Source organism: Malus domestica, chromosome 12, assembly GCF_042453785.1.
Source record: "Malus domestica chromosome 12, GDT2T_hap1".
Taxonomy (NCBI): domain Eukaryota; kingdom Viridiplantae; phylum Streptophyta; class Magnoliopsida; order Rosales; family Rosaceae; genus Malus; species Malus domestica.
The window spans coordinates 25,952,110-25,973,883 of NC_091672.1; the positions used below are offsets into that span (position 1 = coordinate 25,952,110).

A 21,774-nucleotide genomic window follows, 5' to 3' on the forward strand; every position below is an offset into this window, starting at 1 on the left:
GTGTCAAAAACATGAGTTGACAGAAATCCATAGAGTCCAATTTTTAAAATAATCTCCTCAGCATTTCTCTTATCTATTATACAAACGGCAGCAGAAGTAGTACCAGAAAATGCAATAAAAAATTAGTAGTACCAGAAAATGCAATAAAAAACTAACTATGACCACTTTTACTACAATTTAACGGTATTTCTATTCATTTGTTTGATGGCCTAGATTGTGTGTTGCCTCAAGTTTGGATCAGTTTTTTTTTTTTTTTTTTTAACAAACGATCTTTTTTATATTAAAGGGGAGGAAGACGAGCTTAGCCTCACAATGGATTAACAATAATGTAATTCAAATTCGTTTTTAACGATAATCGAATTTAAAACTTCTTATTTACAAATGAAAAATAATACTTTTAGGCCAGTGGCTTTGCGTCCTTTAGTTTTCAGAGTCTCCGCACCATCAAACCCTGTGGAGTTTCGCGATGGAATGATTAAGCGAATAGCCGCCGTTGACTTGATTTTGTATTTATGACGCCATAATAGTAGGTGGTGACGGTATGTGAACCGGATATGTGGGCCCTACCAAAGTGCTGATAGGGAAAGGACAACGCACGCGCTGTGGACCGAGGAGTCACGCCCGTGAACCGAACATGCAGCACGTGTAAGGGATGTCGGTTTTTAGACTAAGAAAAACGAGTGGGACGGTGTTGACTAATTATATTGGCTAATGATTGAAACCATGAATGATTAACATGTTAATCAGGAGACTAATCAACAACAACGACGACAATTAATATGAATTAGTTGAGTGAGGTTATCATTGAATATTTTACAGATGGAGGACGTAACAACTCAAATAAGATATGGTTTTCTCCACCTCAAACGCTGTATATGGGTTGTAATAGGATTGTGGTACATGCATATTACAATTACTAGATGAAACGATCATAACCAACTAAGCTAATAAAATAGACTAACTTGAATTGAGCTGAGCTAGAAAATTCAGTTTAGTCGAGCTAGCCTTGTACGTATTTCTTACGTTGAATGCTAAGAAGGAATGTGTATTAGGAGTTAGGGATGGGTTGAAGAGAAACTTCGATGGGATGTTATATGTCCGATTACAACTGCAAACAAAGTTATAGTCTCGTGGTATTTCTTTTCTTCAATTCTTTTTATAAAAGCGGTAATGGAGAGGGAAGAACAAACTTATGACCTCAAGTGTAAAGGTATATGCTGTAAAATATCTGAGCTACAAGTCTTTTCCGTCTTCCTCACAATATAAGACCATCTGAGTTCGAATCTGTCTCTTAATTATTTGAAATCACTCATGCCAAAATCCAAAAATATTTGAGGCCCAATGGGCCTTTTATGGACCACCGAAAGTGAGAGAAGTGGAGGAATCCAGGCCCAAGCCCAACGCAAGGCTCGAAGCAAATGACTCCGATACCGTAGGCCTTATCTAAATTTCCGGCGCAATTTACAGAGAAAATCACACACCTTTGCTTCTCAAACAATCCACAGCCATGGCGGGAATGGCTACCTCCTTCAACGTCTCCTCCGCCTCCTCCATCCTCAGCCGTCCGTCGCAGCTTTCGTCGCTTTCGTTCTCGTCCAAGCCGTTCTTTCTTGCCATGCGGAGTTCTTCCCGAACCCCCCTGCGTCTCGGATTTCCCAGTAAACTCCTTTTACTCTCTTAATCTTCGATTTTACTTTTTGCTGAGTTAAATTCATGTAATTTTGGTTCTGGGTCAGTGAAATGATGCTTGAATTGTGAAAATTTCAGGGATAATGGCTTTTTCCAGCAACGATATAAAAGTGGGTTCCAACATTGAAGTTGATGGGGCTCCTTGGCGAGTTATAGGTAATTATATTATCTTCCTCTTCTAATACTTTTTTTTTTTTTGAATTTTTTTAGTTAAAGACTTAAAGTCGAAAAATTTGGACTTTGTTCTTATTGGGTATGTTAACATATTGAGTTTTAAGGCTGTAATTCAATTTTATTATGTTTCTTTTTGTTTGATAATTACCAATTTTAGTACTAATCTCATGGCATTTGTGTTTGTCTTTTGGGTAAATTTTACGATAGACATACTTTAGGGAGCTTGTATCTTTTAGTTGGTTTATGAGGATCACAATGTACATGTTGGTTTCTCATGGTTTTATGATGGGTATGCGAAATAGGAAAAAATCGAAAGCGTTTTGAATACCATGATGCTAAGCTGATATGAAAACCTTTTTCTTTCTCTGCGTCATGCTTTCGAATCATGTCTTTTGCTTCGGGTAGGGGGATATTGGTACGTCAAGTGTTGCTTGTGAAGTTCCGGTTGAATATAGGTGTACTCAATTGCCATTTGCCTCTATAACTGCGGTGTCTGTTTTTGTCTGTCTAATATTCCTAATGAGGAGGTTTTTCTTATCTTCAGGGAAACAACTATTTCCATGATTCATTTTTCAGTTGAAGCTTACTGGTTTGCTGCCTGTTGCCTTATGTAGAGTTTCTTCACGTGAAACCTGGGAAAGGGGCCGCATTTGTAAGGACCAAAATGCGCAATTATGTATCAGGAAACACTGTTGAGAAAACATTTCGAGCTGGCAGCACGGTAATGTTTATTGATCAATCATTATTTCTGTGTTCAAATGTATTTGAAGTTTAATATAGTATTTTTTTGCTAACACGTATAATAAAGTCAGCTTAATATGTAGCGTTTGACATGGTCTATTTTTGTATTTTTTGCAAGCAATTTAATCTCAGAACCAAGTTTGTATATTCATCTTAACTGATCGCGTGGCATACTTAAGTTTAGTTGTCTTCAAACATATGACATTGTTCAACTTTCAGGTTATATTTGATATCATTTTGTTGTTAAAGAAAGAAAGTTTTCATTTCAAGCATGGAGCGCGTAAAAGTGAGTATGGTAGATGTCTATACAATGACATATATACATTCCCATGTTTGATTGTTTTTGCAGATTAATGAGGCAAATATATACAAGGAAACAAAGCAATTCGTATACAAAGACGGTCCCCAGTTTGTCTTCATGGACCTGGTATTCTTTGTCAGAGTTTCTAATTTACAAAATTAAAGAGCCGTTATTGGCACTCCAAAACAGTCGTCATGCACTCTAACCAAATGATAGAAAAAGGGAAGGAAGAGTGCATGATGACTATTGTGGAGTCCTTACAAATCGAGTATTTGGGACAAAACAATGCTCCTCACTTTAGTGTTTAAGACGCATAGCATCTATTCCTGTTATCAAGGAAGCTAGCTGATTCTATTATCTTTACACAATATTCATAAATATCTTTATTTTTCTATCTTAAACATTTTTTTTCGTTCACTTGTCTCAGACTACCTATGAAGAAACTCGTGTAAATGAATCAAGTATTGGGGACAAAACAAAGTGGCTGAAAGAGGGCATGGACTGCAATTTGCTTCTTTGGAATGATAAAGTACTTTCCTTATTCTCTTTTAGCAATCCATTGCCTTTCAAGCTATTAAATTTCCAGTTTTTTCCACAAAGTTCATTATGCACTAGATAGATTGTGCCAAGACAGTTATTTTTTTCCGAGATGCAGCTCTTGGGCACTACCTAATGAACTTTGAGCAGCAGTCTCAAGCAATGTATTTAAATTCATTTATGTATAGTTTGTGATTATACAACTTATATTCATGCTGAGCCGAATCGTTATTGTTTGTATCATAATTGTGGTCTTTGAAAAGCAGTCTGCACTTTTTTTGTGTGCTTGCAGCTTATCGACGTTGATATCCCCATCACAGTGCAGCTGAAGGTGGTTGATGTTGATCCCGGACTTAAAGGTGACACAGCTCAAGGTAATGCAATTTATTTCCTCTTGCAAATTCCAAAGGACCAAATTTAGCATGCAATTGGTGTAAATACCCATCAGTTCATGTCTTGTTTAGGGACATGAAGGCTGGTAAAATGTCACCGGACAAAAATGCGGTTACAGGGTTAGGCCGAGTAGATTATTTGCCTAATTGATTTATCGGGTTTTAGAAATACTTAGAACTCGCTATTGCACCTTCTCTCAGACTAAAAGTTTGGAGAAGGGAATATCTCCTTTTTATGGAATATCCATATTGTGTTTGCAGTTTTTCATTACCAGCAATCAAAGAAGGGGCCACTCATTTACGTTTTTGAAGGTCCATTTCCGTTTTCCGCTTCATAAATTCACATATCTTCTACATTAACTCTGCGCAGGAGGTGGAACAAAGCCTGCAACTCTTGAGACCGATGCTGTTGTCTTTGTCCCGCTGTTCGTTAATGTAGGTGATGAAATACTGGTGGATACCAGAACCGGGCAATACATGACCCGAGCTGAGAAAAATTAGTAAATTTATGCCTCAGAGATTTGACAGCGTTGGCCGGAAAATTTTTGTATTGTATTTTTGTTTACTATGCAGAGACTTTACTGCATTTTATGATAGAGCCTAGAAATGTTATGTCCGTACATCAAGTTAGTGGCATGTTTTGTAAACCCTTAAAACTCCTGCTGTAATTGATTGGCTTATTTGAAGAAAGAAATGAGCAAGAGAAAATTTTTCTCATTGTTTAGGTATTTTATTAGGAATTACACCTCTCTTCAACGCAGCGCTGTAAACGCTACAAGCGCCGAGGAAAGTCCCTCGTCGATTTAACTCATGAATTACAGGGTTGTGCGATACTCTACTGGTTGCTCTACCACCTTCATACATGATGCTCAAAACTAACAATGCGTCGAATACCTTTCCCTCAACACACAGGCCTTGAATCACATTGTTAAGGGTGACAATCCACGGCGAATACCCTGTTCGAACCATCCCCTGCAAACTGACCAGAGCTTCATCCACCTTCTTTCCCATACAAAGACTCTGGATCATGAGGCCATAGGTACTCGCATCGATACCCGAATGCCCGCTCCTCATTCTCTTAAACAATTGGTGTGCATCTTCCAGGATGTTTTTTCCTTCCATGATCTCCTACACAACCCTCTAACGAGATTGTTCATCAATCTCTCCTCCACTTCAAAACCATTTTCCACCATCTCCTCATAAACCCTAATCGCATTCCGAATTTTCCGCCATTTCAACAATCCATGCAGCAAACTGCTGTATCTGGAATGCAGTTCATCTCCTTCATCTTCTTCGACACATTGAGCCCCTCCATTGGCCTCCCTTCCTTGCAGTACCCATGAAACAGAGCATTGAAGCTCACCACATCCGGAATCAATCCGATCTCCATCGCCTCGTCGAGCAATTCCATCACCTCATCCGATCGACCCACTTTGCAAAATCCATCCATAACAGCACTGAAAGTGTAAATATCAGGTTTTACTTCATTTTTTTTTTTTATCCTCATCAGTATATCATATGCAACCTCAACTCTTCCCACATAGCATAACCCCTTCAGCAAGCAATTGTAAATCTGAATTGTTGGCTTCAATCCAACCCTACCCACCACCTCCAAAACCTCCATAGCCCTCGCAATTTACCCCTCTTGCACAACGAATTCACCAGGACAGTAAAAGTTGCAGGATCTGGGTAGAACCCATTTTCCACCATGTGGATTAAACCCCCTCTAGCCCCATCCAGATCGTATTCACCGCAGTAACACCTTAACAGGAAGGAAAACGTCACAGAATCTGGCACCAACCAATGAGCTGATGAAATTTCAACAAACAAGCTCAATGCAATGTCAGGTTCTTCTGCTATGACTAAAGCCATCAGCAGAGAGTTGAATTCAGATACGGTTTGAAAACAACCATCTTTTCTAAAACACCAAGAATTTCACTCCTTTTTTTTTAAGGGCAGAGCTTTGATTCCGTCAATGAAATTCTGCACCTGCAATCTGCTGGCTGTGTCGTCAAACCCCAGATTTGGGTTTTCGAATTCGGACTGTAAGATGTAATCTTTTGAGGGTTTCTGGTGGGTTGTAGTGGGATTTGTAGCTGAGGATGAAGGTGCTGCGAGGAAAAGCAGCTTACCGCTGTATTGGGTTCTGGAGAATGGAGATGGAGGTGGAGGTGGAGGTGGAGGTGGAGGTGGAGAGGGAGAGTGGAAAACTGTGCAGGGGTTGGGAATGAAGAAGGCATCATAGAGAGGTCCATGGATAATTCTCTGGAGTTCTTTCTGAGCTAACATTGGAACAACGTAAAAAATATCTAATTTTGGGGAAAATTGCTAATTTTGATTAGAATTGGGAAAAAACGATATCAAATACCATGTCATTTGTGGAGAAAATTGTCCCCATTTGGATAACCATGTCATTCATACGCTCACACTGAATGAAGTACACTTCGAGAGTTGGTGAAAGTGACTCTTTCGTTATAATTTCTTCGAACAGTGTAGTTGTGTGAGTGGATATACGAATGACGTGGTTCTCTAGGTGGACATAAGAATTTTATCGTTTATTAATGCAGAACATGGTACGAAAGAAACTAATCTATATCGAGAAAGTTACTTTCTTACATTAGTATTCAAATTACTTACAAATTGTCATATGTTTTGGTTTTTTCTTTAGAGTTTGTGAATTACTTAAGAATCGAGATTATGCTATAGTCACATTCCGTTGTGATTAGCGTTTGAATCCCCACCAATCACTAGAAGTTTGCAACATTTCATGTATGTATATCATGTAAAAATGTGCATAGAACTGACACTTACAAGAGGAATTAAAAACATGGAATGAAACCCCAAAAGTTAATACAAATGTTGGAAGTTCAGACAATATATAGAGTTACTAATTCTCAAATGTTGCAACTTTCAAAGGCGTACAGATCTACTAAATGTCTTCCAAAACCTGGGGTCTTTGGCCTCTGGGATTGGGAAGTCCTTCTTTTTGCCACTCATTCTTCTCAGAATGGGTTTGATCATCTTCTTCAGAACCTTGTTAAACCCCGAGCCACGTCTCTTCTTCGCAACCAAATGTGGCGGTGATGGTGGTGGTGGTGGTGGTGGTCGCGACGGTTCTGGTGGACCTTGAGTGAGTAAAAGAGGAAACTCAGACCGAATGTACATCGGCTCGGAGAGACTCCGACGCAGCATTGCCTGGTTGAGTTGTAAGTCTACGGAGAGCCTCTCGAATTGGTCGAGCAGAGAGCTCTTGTCGTCCCCAAACTTCCACATTTGCACTTGATTTTTTGCTTCAACTACTTCCTTTATTGCCTTCTTTGCCTCCTCCATTTTTGCACATTGATTGGGGCAGTGGCAGTGAGAGTGTACTAAATAGTATGGTTTACTTTCTTTTTTTTATGTGTAAAAAATTAAAGTTTTTTTTTATAACTAAAATGGTCTATAAAATTGTCATAATTCGTCACTTTGATATTTGAGATTTAAAATCAGTATAAGTTGTCCTTGCTATTGTCCATCGTCAATCATTTTGATCATTATGTGAAAAATTTTCGATAAATTAAGGGTATTTTTGTTAAATCAACTAATAGTTGTCCCTCCACTTGAACTAATAGTTCATTCAGTTTAACAGAGATTTTTTCACAAAATGATCTAAATTATTGACCGTGAACAATCTCATTGATCACTTCTATTGAGTTTAAAGCTCAAAGACTAAAGTAAAGAATTATGATAATCCCATATATCATTTTAAATAAAAAGCCAAAAAATAAGGACTCGGATTCATTTGAAGTGTGCAACGAAGCAAGGAATATCACCAACATGGAATCTGAAAAGGTTCAAATTTTATGCAGTTGGGTGCGGCTGTCCAAATATAAGTGCTCCAAACAAAAGAAAGGTAAAGTTTCCAAAAAAAACAAAAAAACAAAAAAAACAAAAACAAAAGAGAGGTAAATGTAGAGAACATTAATATGGGAAAGGATCCTCTCATGATCCCCTTCTACCAAATCTACCTAGTTTGGTATTCGGGTTGTTGAAATTTAATCCAATGACTACAAATAGCAAATTTCTTTAAAAGTTATAATAACTATAATCGTTGGATCAAAACCCAACAGCCCAGATCACGAACTAGATGAATTTGGTTGAAATGAATCCCAAGTGGATCCATTTCCATTAATATGTACCACATTAATCTAGGGAACTTGTACGGTAAGTATTGCACTAGACAAAAGTTCTACAGTGCACCAGTGCATTATACTACTGAATTTTGAGGAGAAGGATTTTCTCCCTCTTTTTTTTTTCCTTCTCTTCCCTCCCCTCCTATTTAAACAGTCATGGTTAAGTCACGTCAATATCTTATATTAATTTTTTTATAAAAAGAGAAAAACAAAATAGAAAGTGTGAGAAGATAAGATAGAACGAAATAAAAAGAGGAAGAGAGAGAATCCTAGTCCGGAGTCATAATCTAGCGGTTGAAACACGAATTCGTCCTATACACTTGTCTATTGCAGAAAAATCATGTACCATGATCAATTACAATTTAAGATGTGTTTTTACTCCATGCTTATCAAAGCTAAACTCTTTTCACTGTTGAAGGCTTATGCAGCACAAAAGTAATCAAGATTCATTTACAATTGCTTTTTCTGGTTTTTGGTTTTTTTCTTTATGTCTTTTCTGTTTTATTAATCTTTCTAGTCAAGATAGATACTTATATACACACTTCTTTTCTTCTTTGAACACTCCTACTTATTTATGTCTCTTAATATATTATTTATTTATTTAGTTCGAAGGGTAAAATAAACAAGAATGCATACAAAATTAGTGTGCAACAATCACTTCTTATTTCAATATGGTCCGACGATGAAGCAGATGTTCGTACTTTAATAAAGAGCAAATGTCGATAGTTTTCGGTAATGTGCTTATGATCACCAAAAAAATGTACAAACATGCTATTCTTGCATTTCAAAAATATTGATGTGCGTTCTTTCTTTGTAAACAAAGGAAAAATTAGTATCCAGTCCCTAGTTACTAATGTTCATTGACTGAGATCTTATTAGTTTTTAGATTTTAATCAAATTCCCTAACATTAATGTATTAATTAATTTATATGTCAATTATATAAATTTTTAAAATAAAAATTAGTAATTGATTTAGGATTTTAATACTCACACCCTTATTAAACTCCTAATTAATTTTCAATTCAAAACACTTACAAAATAAAAAATATATAAAAAAGGATAAGTTTGTACCCATTAATTTTTTATAAAATGATTTTCAAATTTTTAATCTTAGATGTACCCATTCTTAAATACACCAATTTCTTATATGTAAAATGTACTATTTTTAATATAAAATGTACCCATTTTTATATAAAATCCATTCATTTTTTTCTTTCTAATCCTTTTATTGAACTTATATGGATACTTTCTATTTTATTGATTAAAGAATATATCCATGTCAAGTTTAATGGAAGAAATTTAATAATGTTATTAATCCTAACAATTTTTTTTTTTTTGTGTTTCTGAAAAATGTACTCATGTTTTGGTACAATAATTTTTTGGTTAGTTTTGATGAATGTACCCATGTTTATACATATATACACACACACACACATTATATTAGAGAGTATAATTTATTCTTTAATATTTTTAATCCCATACATTATGAATTTTAATTTAAAATCTCATTAATATAAAACAACCACAAATTTCTGTTTTTAATTTAAAAATATAATAATCTAAATAGAAATACATTATTACATTAATGTCAGAGACTTTGATAAAAAACTGAAAACCACCAAGGTTTCAGTCAAAGAACATTAGTAGTTAGAAATCGCATCCAAAGTCTCCCTAAAAAAAAACCAACATCCTACACAAAAATTTATGTATTTCAATAATTCAATTATGAAGCAGACGTCCCTTAGCTATAACCAACGATGTATTTATAACATGTCAGTTATAATTTAGTATCAAGCTCACTACTTATATCTGGTAAATCCAAAACCTATGCCCAAGTTTTTCAAACAATTTTGCAAATCTAGTATGGACCTCTTTTGGGATGCCCAGTTTTTCCACGGTCCAACCAATGCCCTAAAGGCTAGGCCCGTACGATTCCATACAAAAAGCCCCATAATCATTCATATCATAGTTTTCGTTTTTCTTAATGTTACTACATCTCTTTTCTTTTCAAAACAATAGATTTTATTAATCAATTCAAATAGCAATGTTTACATTCTTAGCAAGAATATTGAATAAAAGTTTAAAAATAAGGTTCTAAAAGACGCTAAGGTTCTAAAAGACGCTAGGCATTAGAGCAAGTCCACCCCTAAGGACTTTGTGCCAGCACCCAGCGCATTTATCCACTCAAGTGAACAGTAATAGACCCCAGTGAACAGTAACAGACCAAAGCATCTCCATCCCTAAAAAAATGCACTGGCACCCAGCGCATTTATTTGGTGTGTTTTTTTTTTTTAAGTTTATTTCGGATATGATTTTTAACCAATTTTGGATAAAATTTCAAATAAACTTAAAAAAAACACACTGAAATAAAATTACATACTCATCAAATAAACTTAAAAAAAACACACTAAAATAAAATTACATAAACTCATCAGATAAACTATAGAAAGAAAAAAATAATTTTTTTTAAATTTTCTGTATTTTTTAATAATTTTTTTGTATTTTTTAATAAATTTTAATTAAGTTAATTAATCTGGACCGTTGATCTTTGATCGGACGGTCCAGTTTAAAAGTAAATTTTAAATTTTTTTACTGTTGGAAATCCAACGGTCTAGAAAAACTAGCCTTTGGAAATCCAACGGCTATCATAACGCCATGTCGCTGAGCCCAAGTGGGCTGACACATTTTCAGGAAAGCCTGAAACCCACTTGCGCCTTGCGCGCTTGTGTTGCACGCGCCTGAGAAACAGGCCAGCTTCTTGGTCAGTCCAAAACGTGCTGGGCTGTTGCCTGGCATGGGCTGGGTGCCAGGCAACTCCACGGGCTGGAGCAAATGGACTGAGGGCCAGCTTGTTTTTTGGACTGAGGGCTGAGACATTTTTTTCCCGGTGGAATTGCTCTTAGTCCCCAGGCACTAGTCGGGCGCGCGGGCTGGGGACTAATGCCTAGGCAGTTAGGCAGATTAAGCAGATTTAAGTAAAGCTTTTATATTTCTTGTAAATGAGTGTTTGTTTATACTGAATATATATATATATATATATATATATATATATATATTTCATCATAAACTACAAAATAGAATGATATGTATATTATAAAGTATTGGAATATAATGAAAACATATAGGGAACAAACATATAATATGTGTTCATTTAAGTGAGTGACAACTTAAGTGGGTGCCTAGGCGGGTCTGAGCGGGTTAGGTGGGTGCCTAAGAGGTATAGGTAGACACCTCAGCAGGTTTAGGAGTCATTTCATAATTTTCAAATGCCTAGACATTAATCTGAAAGATGACTGTAAACATGGAAAATTCCTGAAACGAAAGAGACAAGAACGACGTTGGCAAACAAATATTTGTATTTGATGGTTTTGGGTTCCAATCTCTCTCAATTTTGATCCTCTGATTCGATCTCCGTAAGGTGTTGATTTGTGGATGTTTCGTTGATCCAAGGGCCGTCGAGGCTTGATCTTGGATGAACTGTTGGAAGTTTCTTCAAGGGGCGGTGGGCTTGATCTTTGAAGGTGGATTTGAGCGGATCTTCAAGGAGCCGTTGGGGCTTGATGTTGAGGATGAGTGTTTCTTCAAGGGTCGTTAAGGCTTGATCTTGAATAACGGTGATGAACGGATCTTCGAGGGCTTTTGGGCTTGATCTTGAAGAACAGTGATGAACGGATCTTCAAGGGGCTTTTGGGCTTGATCTTGAAGAACAGTTTAGATGTATGGCTTTGTCGACGTTTGCTGATCCAAAGGGTCGTTAGGGCTTGATCTTAGGATCAGCGGGATGATGAACGAATGAACACTTTCTTCAAAGGCCGTCGGGGCTTGATCTTGAATTGGTGGATAATTGTTGATCCAAAGGGCCGTTGGGGCTTGATCTTGGAAGAACGATGAACGAAGAACGAAGAACACTTTCTTGATTCTTCGGGAACCTAGATGCTTGAGGGCTTCAGAGTTTCAGAGCTTCAGAGCTTCGGAGTTTCAGAGCTTCAGAGCTTCAGAGCTTCGGAGTTTCAGAGCTTCAGAGCTTCAAGAATTTTGCATAATGATTTTAGTTCCTCTTCTTTTTCTTCAAATGAATGAATTAGCCTTCTATTTATAGAAATTTCCAAGGCGTAATTTTGAATATAATATTTCAGATGAAATAAGTCGTTTTTGCCAGGTGTTGACACGTGTCCTGTTTGATGACTTTTCCAACTCATTTCAATTTTCGTTGAGTCACACGCTACGTGTAAAATTTATGTAATACATGAGCGTTGACACTTTGATTTATCGGTCAACATTTATTTACCGAAATTTCGATGTCTACAATGACCAGCCACCTAGACGGCGCTAGACGAGAATTTTTAGAACAATGTTATAAAACAATAGTCCCCATCTATGACAGCCTACTTGTGGTTAACATACGAAGCCACCAAACGAGCTGCCCTATTACAAACTCGGGGCGCAAAGGCAAACTCAATGGAAACCATTCGGGAAGCAACTCTCAAATATCAAGGTCTGTTTAACCTTTTAGCATGGATATTAGAGCACATAAAGCATCTCATACAGCTTCAACTTCCATGCCGAGGCTCGACTGCCATCAATCCGCACGTCGTCCTCCCATTTGAAACCATCCAGCATTGTACCTCGCTGCCCACACCGTACCTATCAACGTCCCCCCACTTTCGCTAGCAAGATTGAAGCACTTTAATTCCCGAAAACCTAAACCCCCACTCTTTTTTGTTTTCATTTTTTCCACGAGACCCAGCACAAACTGCCCCCTCTCTTCCTTCCGGATTAAGATTTTCTCTCCTCCTCTCTTCATCTCCTTCCATCATCTCCTCTCACATTCTCTATTTAGTCTTTCTCTTTCTATAAAAAAATTAATATAAGATGTTGACGTGATTTAACCGTGACCATTCAAATAGAAGGGGAAACAAGAGGGAAAAGAATCCTACTTCCTTCCTTCCTTCCCCACCAAAATTTAGCCATTAAGCTGTCCAAACTCATTGCATATATTTGATAGGTAGTTTAAAGAAGCAAGACATGACATAGTTCGGAAGAGCCATTGCCACAGCTTTTAGTAATACTTCTCCCCCCCCTAAAAAAAAAAACGTTGTTCTTCCCATCCATGAATTCGATGAAGAAGATTGTGATGTACATTCTCAAAAATATTTTATGAAGCCCACTAGATCACTATTTGGCCAAAAGGACATCAGAATGGCTAAATATGGTACCCTTCTCAGCCCATTTTTTGAGATCTTGTTCCTCAATTGCAATAATTGATTCAAATTCAATTGCTAGATTTGAAAATATCCAACATTAATATAACTAAATTAACCAATAAATTTAAAGAAAAACTAATGAAAAGTCTTCCATTTTAATGAAAAGTCCTTTTTAAAGATATGGTGAATAGTGTCAGGGAAAGGTAAAATGTGGTTTTTCGTTAAATGTGGTTTTATTAAAACTCCCTAAATTTAAAGTATAAACTTAAAATTAATAAAATATTAAGAAAGCTATATTTAGCATTTTCGGTTGGAAATGATATTTGAGTATAACATGACACTCAGGGTTATAAGAGCAGCTCCAACAGGTGCTCCTGCTCAAAGGACAGGCTGTGGAACAGGGCCGAATAGGCTGGGGGATGAGGTCCAGCGTATGCGAACCCAAGGGACAGGCCAGGCCCGATAGCGATTGCCAGCCCAAGAGCCCGAAGGTCATGTGATGCAAGGCTAACGTCTGGGCGACGTCAACCATCATCTCCTCTGCAACGATTGGAGATCCGTTTCTAAATTGCCTAGATCCTGGAACGCTATGCTCATCAGGAAACTTGGTCTGGTGAACAACCACAACTTCTTCCACGAAAAAGGTGGGACCGCCGTGGACTCATCGTCGACAGCGTCGTCGAAGATTAGGATCTTCTCCCACGCCTCGAATGCAACCTCGTCGTCGTCGTCCCATGTCGACGACGACAACGACAGGGACCGCAGCTACAGCAGGTCGTTGGCTTCGTTATCGTCTGCATTGGGTCGGATTTTGTGGAGTGTGGAGATGGGACGATGAGATGCCCGAGAGATATAATATTAATTATAGTATTAATATAAATAATAATATAATATTAATTTATACAAAGTAAATAATATAATATTAATTATAAATAAAAAAAATACTAATATTTTATTACTTATTGTCAAGGCTATTCAAATGCAATGGTGAAGATGCGAAAGGCAGTTACTGTCATGGGCGAAGCTACAAAGGAGCAAGGAGTGGCGGTCGCCCATTTTTTCGTCGGAAAAGAAGCCCAGAAGCGAGTAGCCGTCCCTCTAGTTAGTCAGAAAACTTGCAAACGCCCGGTGGTTCCTCTGCTGCTGTACATCATCCGGTATGCGTAGGCCTTCATTTAAAAAAAAAATCCCAAGTACTATTGGCCTATAGCGAAGAAATAAGACGAAATATGGGCATTTCCGGTGCGAGCCGGAGTTGCGTTGCAGAAGCGGCGATTCAAATGATTCACGAGGAAGAAGAAGGGGGCCAGCTATTTAAGTTGAAACGCACAGTTTCATTTTTGTTGTGGCTACCAATGAAAATACAGCTACAAGCCACTTCTGATTGTTTTCTTATTTTTTTATAATTATTTTTTAAATATTAACAAAAGATTTCAGAGCATTAATTTGATTAAAGGAGACTTTGGATGCGGTCCTTAGTTATAAATATTCTTTGATTGAAACCTTGTTGGTTTTTAATTTTTGATCGAGGTCCCTGAAATTAATGTGATAATTTATTTCTATATACGTTACTATATTTTTTAAATTAAAAATTAGAAAATTTAGTTGTTTATATAAATGAGATTTTAAATAAATAAATAAACATAATTTGTGGGATTAATAACATTAGTAAATTTCTTCGATTAAACTTGACATAGATACATTTTAAAATCAAAGAAAAAAGAATGTACCCATATAAGTTTAAAAATGGATTAGAAAAAAAATTGAATAGATTTTATATTAAAAAAAGGGTACATTTTACATATAACAAATTAGTATATTTAAGAATGAGTACATTTTAAGATTAAAAAGCTTTACATGAATGGGTACATATAATTAGCATGGGTAAAGCAAAATAAAAAGTACAAATAAAAAAAATATATGGGTACAAATACAAATAAACTTTAAAAAATATGGGCACAAAAAGAAATTAATATATGGATACAAATTAAAACTGAAAAGAAAATTGGTACAAGTTAAAAAAAAAGAATTACAAATTAAAAATGGGTATAAACTAAAACTAAAAATATATGATAAAAATTTAGTCATAAATATAAATATATTAATTGTAACATTTTTAACAATAAATGAATATATTTAGAAATGTAACATCCCACATCGCCCAGGGGAGTGATCCTTAAATGTATATTCACATCCCTACCTAACACGATGCCTTTTGGGTGACCCGAAGTTAAGCGAGTAGAGTGCGAGAGCAATCCCATGATGGGTGACCCACTGAGAAGTTGCTCGTGAGTTCCCAGAAACAAAACCGTGAGGGCGTGGTCGGGGCCCAAAGCGGACAATATCGTGCTACGGTGGTGGAGTGGGCTCGGGAAGTGGTCCGTCCCGGGCGGGGATGTGAAAATTGGTATCAGAGCCTAACCCTGGCCGTGGTGTGCCGACGAGGACGTCGGGCCCCTAAGGGGGGTGGATTGTAACATCCCACGTCGTCCAGGGGAGTGATCCTTAAATGTATATTCACATCCCTACCTAGCACGAGGCCTTTTGGGAGCTCACTGGCTTCGGGTTCCATCGGAACTCCGAAGTTAAGCGAGTAGCGCGCGAGAGCAATCCCATGATGGGTGACCCACTGGGAAGTTGCTCGTGAGTTCCCAGAAACGAAACCGTGAGGGCGTGGTCGGGGCCCAAAGCGGACAATATCGTGCTATGGTGGTGGAGCGGGCCCGGAAAATGGTCCGCCCCAGGCCGGGATGTGACAAGAAATAAAAAAAATTATTATTGAAATAATCTAGAGTTTGGAGTTTTAATCAATGAAATAGCAAAAAAGAAGGATGAGAACTAATTTCTCCTTTTATTAATCTAGAGTTTAGAGTTTTATAAAAAATAGTAACTCATTGTAAGAAGTGTACTTTTCTCATACTATCATATTCACTAAATTATTAAAATAAAAATTTTGATAATTTTGAATGTTATATGTTAAATAATAAGCTTAATTAAATATAAAATAGAAGCTTCAATACAAGTATAATTTTTTAAGGTGTAAGACACTTATGTATATGATATATACATAATAAATTTACTCAAATACGTCTAGGTTTGCGCCTAGGCGTTAGATGATATATAAATAAATTTACTCAAATCTGTCTAGGCGCTAGGCTTCAGTTCGCCGCTCGCCTAGACCTAGCGTCTTTTAGAACCCTTAACCTTAATTATGAACGACATTAATATTGTCTACTATCTAAAAGGATTTGATTGTCTACAATTTTTTAGGACCTTTTACGGTTTTAAATTCCACCCATCCTTCCGACTATTCCTGGCTTCGCCACTGGTTACTGTTCATTAAGAGCAATTATTGTTCAATGGGTGGATTGAATAGTGAATAGCCTGGGGGATGGCTCCCACGCTGGAATTGCTCTAATTCTGAAAAGAACTACATTTAGGTCTTGGCCTAAGACAAACAAAAAGGGTAAAAATGGATCTCCCTGTCTCAACCCTCTCTGGAGCTTTGATGTAACCAAACCGCGTGGTTCCCGTTTATTACAACGTTGTATGTTAGTAACGCGTTCCTGGAGCCGTGCGCAGAAAATTTGCGGGAATCCGAAAGCTCTCATACTGCCCGCAAAGAATTATGAGGATCCCTTTTACCACGTCAACATCGTATCAAAGGTGGCACACTTGGCAGTTTGCCACGTGTCAAAAAAATGGTCCAATTGGAGCTCTTTTCGTCTGCGAAGAGGCTGACTTCTGCGCCGCACCTAGCGTTAAGTCTCTGCAAATCACAGTTTCCCCAATCTAAAACCCTAAATTTCAATCCAAATCTCTAAACCCCAAAGTGAAATCCTAACACAAATTCATAAATCCTGCAACTTTATCCCCAAAATGCGATTGTCCGGATCGGGGTTCGGATTAATTTCTATGGTTTTGGCGCGGAGGACGTGAATCCGATCAGAAAACGAGCACAGAATTCCGAATTCAATGGATAGAATCGTTTTTCTGGCGGTGTTTTTCATCGTCTTCGTCGTCGCCGATGTTTCCGATGCTGCTGCTGCGCTCTCCAAGCACAGAATTTTGATTGGTGAGCCTCAAAACGACAATACGACAGTACCAGTAACTCTCTTTCCCTCTCTAGATTCTGAATTTTTTATTTATTTTTTAGTTCAAACTTCGAAAATTTACTTGTTTTCGAAAACTTTAGGGCAAGGAGGGTTCTCCGGTGCCTAGTCCGCTGCTGCCTCCTACGGTGTCAAGTTCTGGTGGAAATGGGTCGGATACTAAGCCGGTTGATGACCCGAGTAAGGAGAAAGTGGAGTCTTCGCAACCCGCGAAGACTCCGAAACCGAAAGTGGATCAGGGCCCCAAGGTGGGTTTGAATAATGATACTAAAAAGGGTGAAGGGAAGGATGTGGAAACAGAAAAGAAGCATCCAGAGCCTGCCAAGACATCGAATGATGATCCGAAGCCGGATACCGACAAGGTCAAATATAATCCAAAGGAGGACACTGACAAGGTGTTGAAAGATAATCCTAAGGAGAAGGAGAAGGATAATCCAAAGGAGAAGGAGAAGGAGAAGGAGAAGGATAATCCAAAGGAGAAGGAGAAGGATAATCCGAAGGAGAAGGAGAAGGAGAAGGATAATCCAAGGGAGAAGGAGAAGGAGAAGCAGGAGAGCTGCGCTGGGGTAACCAAAATCAAAACATGTGCGGTCAAGGATGTGGCAGTTGCTTGCATTAAGAACTTCAGTAGTGGTAATGTGCATAACTGTTGATACTATTTCGCTGACATTCTACACTATTTGATTTACAAGAAAATGTGCAGTATAGTTTAAGGGATATTATTATCTATAATGGTTTTACAAATTAGGATGTTGAGATGGAATTCAAAGATGAAAACATTTTGGTGACATCGTTTTGCTTGCTTGAGTATACTACATAGGAATACTTGTCGAGTACATTTGTGCTATTGCTAGAACGTAGAACTAGTTATTGGTTGGTTTGTAGTGTCTACTGTGTGAAAATCAAAGCTTCTTATTTATGCAGCTGCAAATGGTCGAAAGTCATTTCTTGTGAGTACTATATGTAACACATTTTTTTGTGTGGAAAGGCATTGCCGTTCAGTACATGTTCTTTATCACGATTATATAGAAACTTGGCTTGCTCTATGACAATAGGCTTGGTAGTAAGGCATTTCTTCTTAATTAAGAAGTTTATAAACATGATATCTGAACCATCAATCTGTAAATGTTAACACATTTCAGTTTTGATTTATCGATCAATGCCGCTGGGCTCTAGGTCACTACTTCTGTAAGATTAGTTTGAAATTATCTGGGGATTCTGTTGGATATTAAAAAGCTTAAAGGCGCCCCCCTGTGTCAGTTGCATATCAGACTTGGTTTGATGTAGTAGTCACATCTACCACAATCTTGCAGACTGTTTCTTTGACATTTCTAAATATTTAATGCTTTTTCCAAAATTCTGGCTTACATTGTTGCTTTTTTTTTTGGTTTTTGCTTGGTCGGCCTTGATTTGGGCAGTTTATTGAAATCTTTTGGACTTAAAAGGAAAAAATTATGGCTAACGGAGTTTAATGAATATAAAGAGCAGAATTAGACCCGATTTTAGTGTCTAAGATGTATCATAAGCTATGTACATTTTACAAAGCTATTCTCTGATGGAGAGGTATTCTTTGAAGTTTTCATGGTAAAGTGAGATGTTAAATTTCATTTATGCCATGTGAAATTGCATCTACTCTTCATCACTCTGTTTTGTATGTTATTTATTAAAGCTGTGGATCAGATGGTGGAGATCAATCAATACCATCTGAACTCATAATTATTAGTGAGATGAAAAACAATAAATTTATTTTATCTTCCCATGTTGCAGGGTCCAAAGAAGTGGCCATTCTGGTTCAAAACGTAGGAAACAGCACTTTGAACGCAACCCTTTCTGCAAATGGTGCCAGCAAGGTCCTAGAGATTCTGAAACACCTAAATAGAAAGGTAAAGATCATAGGATTATGCCACAGTGTTCTTAGGATAATCATCGAAGCTTCAATATTGGATGACAAATGCTGTTGTATCCAACAGTGAAAGGTCAATGCACATAAGAGAATTCCTCGTCTTAATTCTGCTACTTTGTTATTGTTTTGCCTGGTTGAGTGTTTTTTTTCTGTTGTGATTATATAGCTTTTCTTTCTCTTTTCTAAAAAAAAGCAAAAATCTGAAATTCGCCATGTGATGACATAGTTGTCACATTTGGATTACCTGTCTTGCACCTTTTCTTCTTTGTGTGGGGTTTCCAAACACAAGAATGGCAGTCTTTTGTAATTCTGTGGGATCAGCATATATTTTTGGATTGGCCTGAATGTGTAAAAAGGGGAATGAAACATGATCAATAAGAGCCCATTTGGTAACGTGTTTTTCTTCTCGATGAAAGAAATTTAAAGAGGAAAGGAGCGTGGAAGGGAGAGACGAAAACAAAAACATAGGCTGAAGACCAGCTGAATCGGGAATACAGTATAAATTATGGCTGTATGTCGAAGGGAGGTGGAAAAGTTTATGAGATGGACATACATTCTGCATTATCAGTGTTCTCCTTAGAAACTTAATATTGAAAGAACCCTGTTTGTGTTTAGATGACCAGCTGAATTGATAATACCATGCAAAAGACTTTCCTGGATGCATGACCTTACTACAATGTCTTACCTGCTTTTGACTGGTTCATGATTTGGTGTCATGCATGAACCATGGAAATTATACTTTGTGTTTTTCTGTCACTGTTACGTTGGAAGCTTACATTCGCCTATTTTTTTTTATTCTGAAAACAAAGTTGTGCCGTTTGTTAATTTGTTTTTGCAGGTCAATATATCAATTGATCCGGGTAAAAGCACCAATATAACATTAAATACTGGAACCGGAGAATGTAAGCTTCATATAGATCCTCCCCCTCCGGCGTTTCCTTCTCTCAAGACCATAGCGACCCCAATCAATGGTGCCTACTTCTTGATTGTTGCAGTGCTAACTTTTGGAGGAACGTGGGCTTGCTGCTTGATCAGGAAGGGGAAAGAGCGTACTGGAGGTGGAGTTCCATATCAGGAACTTGAAATGGGATTGCCGGAATCTGTTCCAGCAACCGCCGTGGAAACGGCTGAAGGTTGGGATGAAGGTTGGGATGATGACTGGGATGGAGAAAATGCGGTGAAAACACCTGGGGATCGTCTGGGAAGCATCTCTGTGAATGGCCTTACATCGAGGGCTGCAAACAAAGATGGGTGGAATGATTAGTTAGTTTAGAACAGCCAAAAGGGTGTCCAGAGTAGAGTTTGCCCAAAAGAAAGAAGAAAATGGAAGAAGAAGGTAAGACCGATGAGCACAGAACAAATTAGGATCGAGATACAGAATGTAAAACGTTTATTGACAAACTGCGTCGTTGAAACAAGCGGTTTTCGTGTAATAGTGAGTTCCCAGAAATTAGGTCTGTATAAGTGATTCATTTTTACTGTAACTGCAACCTTGAAATGTTTACGTGACTCGTTCTATAAGCAAATACAGCTATACCAGTTCAAGAAATAAGTTTGGGTAGAAAAACATGCAGAGGTTGATTGTTTGGGTAATTTCTTTCATGTCGACATAATTTAGTAGTTGGTTTTCTTCATACTTTTAATATAGCGAGTTATCTAATTTAGACACTAACAGTGGCCGATATTCTTCCCGGGTTTCCCCAACTACAGCTCGGGCAATTTCTTGCAAGCTAAGCCACGAAACCTACAAAGCTCCAGGAACCCATTGCTAGAAGCAAAAATATAAACAGTAACAGAGAAGTAAAAACAAGTTGTATGGAAAGCGCTTTGTGGTCCAACTCCACGCTCTCCATAACCACGCGAAGTAGCAAATTCAGATCATCCGCTGAAATAAACAAAAGAGCCCGATAAAATGATTTTTTATTGAGAAGTCACCATTTCCCAAGTGGATATGGAGAATTATAGCCGCAAAAACGACTAAAAACGTGAAACATGCTAAGCAGCGTGATATTGACACAACAAAAAACAGGAACTGCTGAGCAGCGTAGTATTGACGCATCAAAAGAGCAGGTAGGTAGGTAGGTAGTTCCAAAATCCCAACTCTTATCAAATGCCTTTGTCTTTGCATTTGGTTTCCGTGTCCAAGTAGATAGCTGGGGGGACCCAACTGGAGAAACAAAAGGCAAATTGGTTTTGCGGCTGTCACTCAATCGCAATAATTGAAAATATACCAAAGAAGAGAATACAGATTTTAGATGTGGTACTATGTACTTTCCCTTTATTGTTAGCAGGTCCCCATGAAGTTGATATCACATCACTCACGTCCCTATCTGATCTCCAAACTTACCCGGAGTATCCGATACTCTGGAACACCGAAGAATTTTGTATTTTTCTACTTGTACGTTACATACTTTCCTTTCACTGCAGCTTGTCATCCATGCACAGGTGCACTGCCACAACGCATTTTCGAATGTAGGTAAGTTTCTTTCGGAAATGAAAGTGACTTTTACACATTATTTTTAACCTCATACGTATAAAAGAAGGTGTGC

The 21,774-nt window shown here is 37.6% G+C and overlaps 2 protein-coding genes across 2 annotated transcripts; both read left to right on the forward strand.

Annotated features, from left to right (window-relative positions):
• The first annotated feature begins 1,293 nt into the window (after nt 1–1,293).
• On the forward strand, nt 1,294–4,551 carry LOC103450751 (uncharacterized). Its single transcript, XM_008390128.4, has 7 exons — nt 1,294–1,658; nt 1,768–1,845; nt 2,478–2,584; nt 2,954–3,031; nt 3,333–3,434; nt 3,735–3,816; nt 4,205–4,551. Exons 1-7 carry the CDS (start codon nt 1,508–1,510, stop codon nt 4,333–4,335), a joined length of 729 nt encoding a protein of 242 aa, XP_008388350.1. The 5' UTR covers nt 1,294–1,507; the 3' UTR covers nt 4,336–4,551.
• Nucleotides 4,552–16,778: 12,227 nt separating this feature from the next.
• LOC103423512 (uncharacterized) lies at nt 16,779–20,777 on the forward strand. The gene is made up of 4 exons (XM_008361599.4): nt 16,779–17,317; nt 17,406–17,955; nt 19,090–19,205; nt 20,064–20,777. Exons 1-4 carry the CDS (start codon nt 17,186–17,188, stop codon nt 20,487–20,489), a joined length of 1,224 nt encoding a protein of 407 aa, XP_008359821.2. The 5' UTR covers nt 16,779–17,185; the 3' UTR covers nt 20,490–20,777.
• The last annotated feature ends 997 nt before the right edge of the window (nt 20,778–21,774 follow it).

Coding starts and splice junctions, on each gene's coding strand:
- LOC103450751 (XM_008390128.4), top strand. CDS start 1,508: ATGGCGGGAATGGCTACCTCCTTCAACGTCTCCTCCGCCTCCTCCATC. Junction 2,585..2,953: donor CATTTCGAGCTGGCAGCACG/GTAATGTTTATT, acceptor TTGTTTTTGCAG/ATTAATGAGGCAAATATATA. Junction 3,032..3,332: donor AGTTTGTCTTCATGGACCTG/GTATTCTTTGTC, acceptor CACTTGTCTCAG/ACTACCTATGAAGAAACTCG.
- LOC103423512 (XM_008361599.4), top strand. CDS start 17,186: ATGGATAGAATCGTTTTTCTGGCGGTGTTTTTCATCGTCTTCGTCGTC. Junction 17,318..17,405: donor ACGACAATACGACAGTACCA/GTAACTCTCTTT, acceptor CGAAAACTTTAG/GGCAAGGAGGGTTCTCCGGT. Junction 17,956..19,089: donor CATTAAGAACTTCAGTAGTG/GTAATGTGCATA, acceptor CCCATGTTGCAG/GGTCCAAAGAAGTGGCCATT.